This window comes from Pleurodeles waltl, chromosome 2_1, assembly GCF_031143425.1.
Source record: "Pleurodeles waltl isolate 20211129_DDA chromosome 2_1, aPleWal1.hap1.20221129, whole genome shotgun sequence".
In the NCBI taxonomy this organism is placed as follows: Eukaryota; Metazoa; Chordata; class Amphibia; order Caudata; family Salamandridae; genus Pleurodeles; species Pleurodeles waltl.
The window spans coordinates 125200168-125205857 of NC_090438.1; the positions used below are offsets into that span (position 1 = coordinate 125200168).

General features: G+C 46.5%; 1 protein-coding gene across 1 annotated transcript; it reads left to right on the forward strand.

Annotated features, from left to right (window-relative positions):
- The first annotated feature begins 1124 nt into the window (after positions 1-1124).
- KCNE5 (potassium voltage-gated channel subfamily E regulatory subunit 5) lies at positions 1125-4728 on the forward strand. Its single transcript, XM_069211510.1, has one exon. The coding sequence runs from the start codon at positions 1320-1322 to the stop codon at positions 1650-1652; it is 333 nt and encodes a 110-aa protein (XP_069067611.1). The 5' UTR covers positions 1125-1319; the 3' UTR covers positions 1653-4728.
- The last annotated feature ends 962 nt before the right edge of the window (positions 4729-5690 follow it).

A 5690-nucleotide genomic window follows, 5' to 3' on the forward strand; every position in this document is an offset into this window, starting at 1 on the left:
CACGAGGAAGCGCTGGCAGAAATCTATATTTCGTTGTTTTCTGCATTTCTTAATAGACCAGATTAAACATCCACACAAAAAAAATAAACTGAAGAATCTTACCTACCTGCCAAGTGGCTCCAATTCATGTTTTGCACCTGTAGCTTCTCTGGCAATTTAGCCCACAACACTTTGCACGCCCAGACCTTTGAGCCAACATTTAGAATGCTGTAAGCGAAAGTACAATTCCCACTATGCAACAAGGCGTTAGGTAAGGAGTCAAGACCGCCTGAGGGAATCAGGGCAATAAGGACACATTCAAAAATCGCTATTTCCTAGGAAGTGCCATTCAGTTTGCCCAAAAGGATCTGCGGAGCCTTGAAGTCACCCATTCCCTTGTGTGAGTGTCTCACTCCGCCTTTTTTCCGTTGTGTGGTGGGATTTGTAGTCCTTTTTAAACCGCTATTAAACCAGGACTACAAGTCCAAGAATTCAAAGAAAATGTATGGACTGGAGGAGATAGACACGCATTTAACTGGAAAATCTGGGAGCGGTGGAGATGAGCTGAACGTGACTGATATTCCATCAAGGCTAGGTTATTGATTTATCTGTGACGTTAACTATTTCTGGGTGGTGTAGCTAAAATCGTACCTGCAATTTGTGTTCCCAACCTGGTATTTACATGCACTGCACTTTATCTTTGAGATTGACATAGATTATCTTTGATATATAGATATATATATATATGTCAAAGATTACTTAGGTATATATAGAGAGAAATCTCAAAGATAATATATGTCATATATAATGATATATATGCAGTGCTTTAAATGGTCCGGTACTGTCCGGTACTGAGTACTGGCACTTTTTTATTTTGCGAGGGAGAGTACCTGCACTTCTCAAGTAAAACGCAATACTTTTAATTGGAGAGTTCCGGCACTTCTCAGAAACAAGCAGGTACTCTGGTTCAGAGTACCTGCACTTCTATTTTTCCATTTCAAGCACTGTATATATGTATTTCTTCATATTCCCATAAACAAAAGCAAACATTCGTACAAGCTTCCTTCTGGGAGCGGTCCTTCCCTGAACTCTTTATTGGGCGGTGGGCTAAAGTCACTTGGGGGTGGCTTCCCGGCTGTCTCGGTCCCTCCCCTCAGCCTGTGCGTGCAGGCAGCTGCATCCAGGAGGGCAGATCCATCCCGGCCGGCAGACGGGCGAGGCTCGAGGCTGAGGGCGGAAACCTTTGCGCCGACTGAGCTGGCACGCGAGGCCGAGGGGACCCCAGGAAGCCGCGGAGGAGAAGGGAGCCCTGAGCGCGGCTCTAACCGCGGGCACCGGCCATGAACTGCAGCCAGGAGTCCGGGCTGCGCGCGCTGCTCTCCCGCCTGCTGCACGAGCTCAGCAAAGCCAACGTGAGCCTGGGCGCCCTGCCGGACGAGGAGCGCGAGCGCGAGAGGCAGCGCGGCGAGGACGCCTACCTCTACATCCTGCTCATCATGATCTTCTACGCCGTGCTGGCCGGGGGGCTCATCCTGGCCTACACCCGCTCCCGGAAGCAGGAGTCCAAGAGCGACCCCTACCACCTTTACATAGAGCGGGAGTGGGCTCGCGGGGTGCGGGAGCGCGCGGCGCAGCACGAGCGCCCGCCCGCGGAGGGCCAGCAACTTTTGTGAGGGGGATGAGCAGGGGCGCCGGTCACCGACAGCGCCGTGCGCAGCGGCAGCGTGTGAGGGAAATATCAGCTGCCTACAATATGTAAAGTGCACCACCTCCGGCGTATTTACGGGACACTGTACGCTGCCTGCCACACGCGAGGGGGCGATGTACAGGCATGCCACAGGAGGACTGCCTGTAACATGCAGATGGGCAATGTGCCCCACCAGCAACAAGTGGACGGTAATTTGTGCGCCTCACGCAACATGTGACCGAGCAATGTCCCGTCTGGAGAAGTGTATCACCTGCTGCGTAGAAACGGGTCATCTGCATGGTCTACAGCATGTGAAGGCACGATATGCACATCCTGCAACATATACAGTATACAATTCCTGCAACGTGGACAGGGGGCACTTCCTGCAAAATGTAGCAGGACTGTGTGCACAACCTACATCAAGAGTGCAGCGTGGGACACCAGATGCAACCTGATGCATTCTCTGCGCTATGCAGGGCAATACCAGGGAAGCCATGCATTTTCTGCCACATGAAAAACAGTGCATTTTTTATGTAAATTAAGAACAGCATGCATCGGGGTGAGTCATGTGCGTTAGAATCATCTTTAACATTTAACATAACATCTGCCAGAACACCAAGACCCCCTCATGAATAGCGCGAGCTTCCTGCAGTAGGTAGGGATACCACACAGTTGATGCAATTCTATTAGCACAGTATCTCTTACATGCAACACTTGAGCACACAAGTGCAATCCATTCCTTACAACATGCAGTGCCCTAAAGGAGACGATAGTGCATTTAGATGACACCATGTGAAAGCTTCTCATAAGACATAAAGGGACAACACACAAGACATAATGAGACAACACAGACATCTGGTAATTTGCATAACCAGGATACCTCCTGCATCTCTTTATGCATCATATCCCAGACCATGCATCTTGCAATAGTATCAGCATAGCACCTCTGATACCATGCATCAACTGCAATATATAACTGCTCAGGAGCCACCAACATGCATCTTTCCAGCATCCTCCTCAGAAGAAACATCCCTTCTATTCGACAATATGCATCTTTTCATCGTCTTCCTCAGAAGAGACATCAATGTTTCTCTCCAACAACATGCATCTTCTCTGTATCCTCAGAAGAGACATTGATGCTTCTCACCAACAGCAAGCATCTTTCTAGCATCCTCCTCAGAATAGACATTGATGCTTCTCTCCAACAAAATGCATCCTTAGAGCAGACATCAATGCTTCTCTGTTTCAATATGCATCTTTCCAGCATTCTTCTTCAGAAGAGACATCATTGCCTCTCTCCAACATGCATCATTCCAAAATCCTCCTCAGAAGAGAGATTGTTGCTTCTCTCCAGCATCCTCCTCCGAGGAGACATCGATGCCTCTCTCCAAAAGCATGCATCTTTCCAGCATCATCTTCAGAGGAGGTATTGCTGCTTCCCTGTTGATACTTCATGTACTACCATTAGTTCGAAAACTTCACGACCAGAGCCAGATAAATATGCAACAGGTTGACTTTCATAGCTATATATCCCAATATCTAACAAATGCAAGATCCCAGCCTTGAGCAGGTGAACTAAAAAGAGATCCTCTTGCACCGAGAAAATCTACAGGATCCAGCCCAGAAATTCTCGCAGTGAACCCCGGCTCTGTACATAGCGTTTCTTGCTCAAAGTTTCTTTCAAAGTTACACTACAGAGCCTCATTCCTGCACCCCGCCCCAAAGGATCTGTGACATACGTGACAGGACAGATGAGGAGAAGAGAGCAGGAAAGTGTATAGCATTGCACACAGAAACAGTAGTGCAGAATGCATCCTTGCGCGACGCAAACAGATGGTGGGATGAAAGAACAAGTACCGCGTGGGACGACGAAGGAGGAGAGCAGAGACGCCTACCCTTGCGGCACCAGGGAGGGCCTCTGCAAGTACAACAGCCCGAGGGGTGGGGGATGTTGGGGAGAAGAACAAGGATCCCAGGGGACCACACACGAGGAGAGCGGCACTGGCGCGCGCTCGTGGTCCCGCTTTAGGCGCCTCTGGCTTGTTGCGTGGAGCAAACTGAGGTCCACGAATGGTTTGTGTCACCAGAACCCGAGAAACCGTTCCTCGCCCTACTTTAGCACAGAGAAGATAGGACTGACTTTGAGGTGAAGCTGGGTGACTTCGTTTATTTCAGGTTTTTTTTCCTACGGAATTCGTAAAAGGCAACATCATGCTGCTCCATTAGGGCCCTCTAGATACATTGTGTTATATGATCATTCGGGAACATGACGCCGACTGAACTCGCTCTATTTTGATGGTTAGGTACAGACGCTCGTGTTTTACGGTGTTTCTTGCGTGGGATGTTCTACACCCCCCGCCCCCATCTACTCTCCCCAGGAGATCGACGATTCGAAAACAGAAGGTGTCGAGACCGGTATCTACAACCAGTGCCTTGTTATAGCCATGGTGTGCGTGCTGACGGTGCAGTGTTGATGCTTACATGAAAACTGCCACGTTCTTTGTTTGGAACCTGGGGGATCAAACAGCGCCCCCATCGTTTTTTGCTTTTCCATGCAAACGTTCATCTTTCGAGGCATTTAAAAAAAATAAAAAAGTTCCCTCGAATGATTTTCGGCTCTTCAGAACGCGCCTGCGTCTCAGCACCAAGAATAGTAAAAAAAAAAGACGTTTTGGGTAACAAAAGACGACCAGCTCCTGTTCTCTAATACATGGATTAATGTTTTTTCGTTATTTCAAAGAACTAACATACATTTCAAAAAGGTTAACTGCACGTGTCAAAGTGAGATTTGGGGAGGTTTGGAAACGAACTTGTATCATTTTACTGTAAAGGAAAGGGGAGTTTTGGACGATCACTTGTGCCTTTTTAAAATTGTGCATTTCCCCGATTCAGTTATGATGGCGTCCTGTACAAAACCTTGCGAAGTTGGGCGCACTCCATTTGTTTCACTGTATTGGAAAGCTCAGAACCGGGAATGAAACTTATGATGTTATTGCGACAATGTACTCTTACAAATGTGTTTTTAATTAAAATGTAAAATCTAATTTCTTTCCTACTTTAAATCTTAAGTCTGCATGTAATGTTCACATCTGTCTGTATCACTGTGCGCTTGTTACTGAATGGTTGTGAGGCAAGTGGCTTACTTTATTTCTAGAACTGTTGTTCTGGGACAAAAACTCCACTTTTTTATGCTTGTTTTGCATCTGAAACGGTGTTGACCTCTATACCTTAAACAGGCAAAATCCAGCTCTACTTTAAGTATAATATAAGGTGACTGCATTGTCTTTCCAGTTTCATCTCTGATTTAAAAGATATTTTCCATAGTCCAAACTCTCGAAAGCAAAGATGTTGCCATTACATACTCCTCAAGTACTCCTGACTTACTCATGAATTCCAGCAGCACTACGAGACTAGGTCACACCAACTTGTTGTTAACTTTGTGAATGGGGCCCCTCGTCTTGAACAATCTGCCTCATTGAGTAGACAAACGACTACCAAACTTACATGCTTGACTCCATAGATGTCTTTATGGGCTCTCTTCTATATATTTTCCCACCGAAGGCCCTCTGCAGCAGTTTATTGATCCCTTAACTAAACAAATATGGTTTTTCAAACGGTTTGAGGAGTGTCTTGTGTAGCTCTTTGTATTTTACAAACTATGGAAAGTTACGTCAAGTTACATCCATTTCCCCTCCTCCCTCCCCAGAACTGAGGTGTCTGTCCAGCTCTTAATTGTAGTCAGACTGTACCTTCTGAAAAGTCCATTTAAGCGGTATGTGTGAAAACATGCATATACAAAGAAAACTCTTGTTTGCTGTTACGTTGCAAACCTGCCTTAAATGAATCTTCCTTACCTGCATTAGAAGCATTGCACGGCCTCTGCATTTGTATTTTGCAAATGGTATTCTTGACATTTTCAGTCAGTGACAGTTCCTCGTGAACATTCCACTTGGAGATGGCTTACGCTAGATCAGTTGCTGTCCTGTATATTTTTAGATATGACTAAACTGCTGTGAAGAAAATG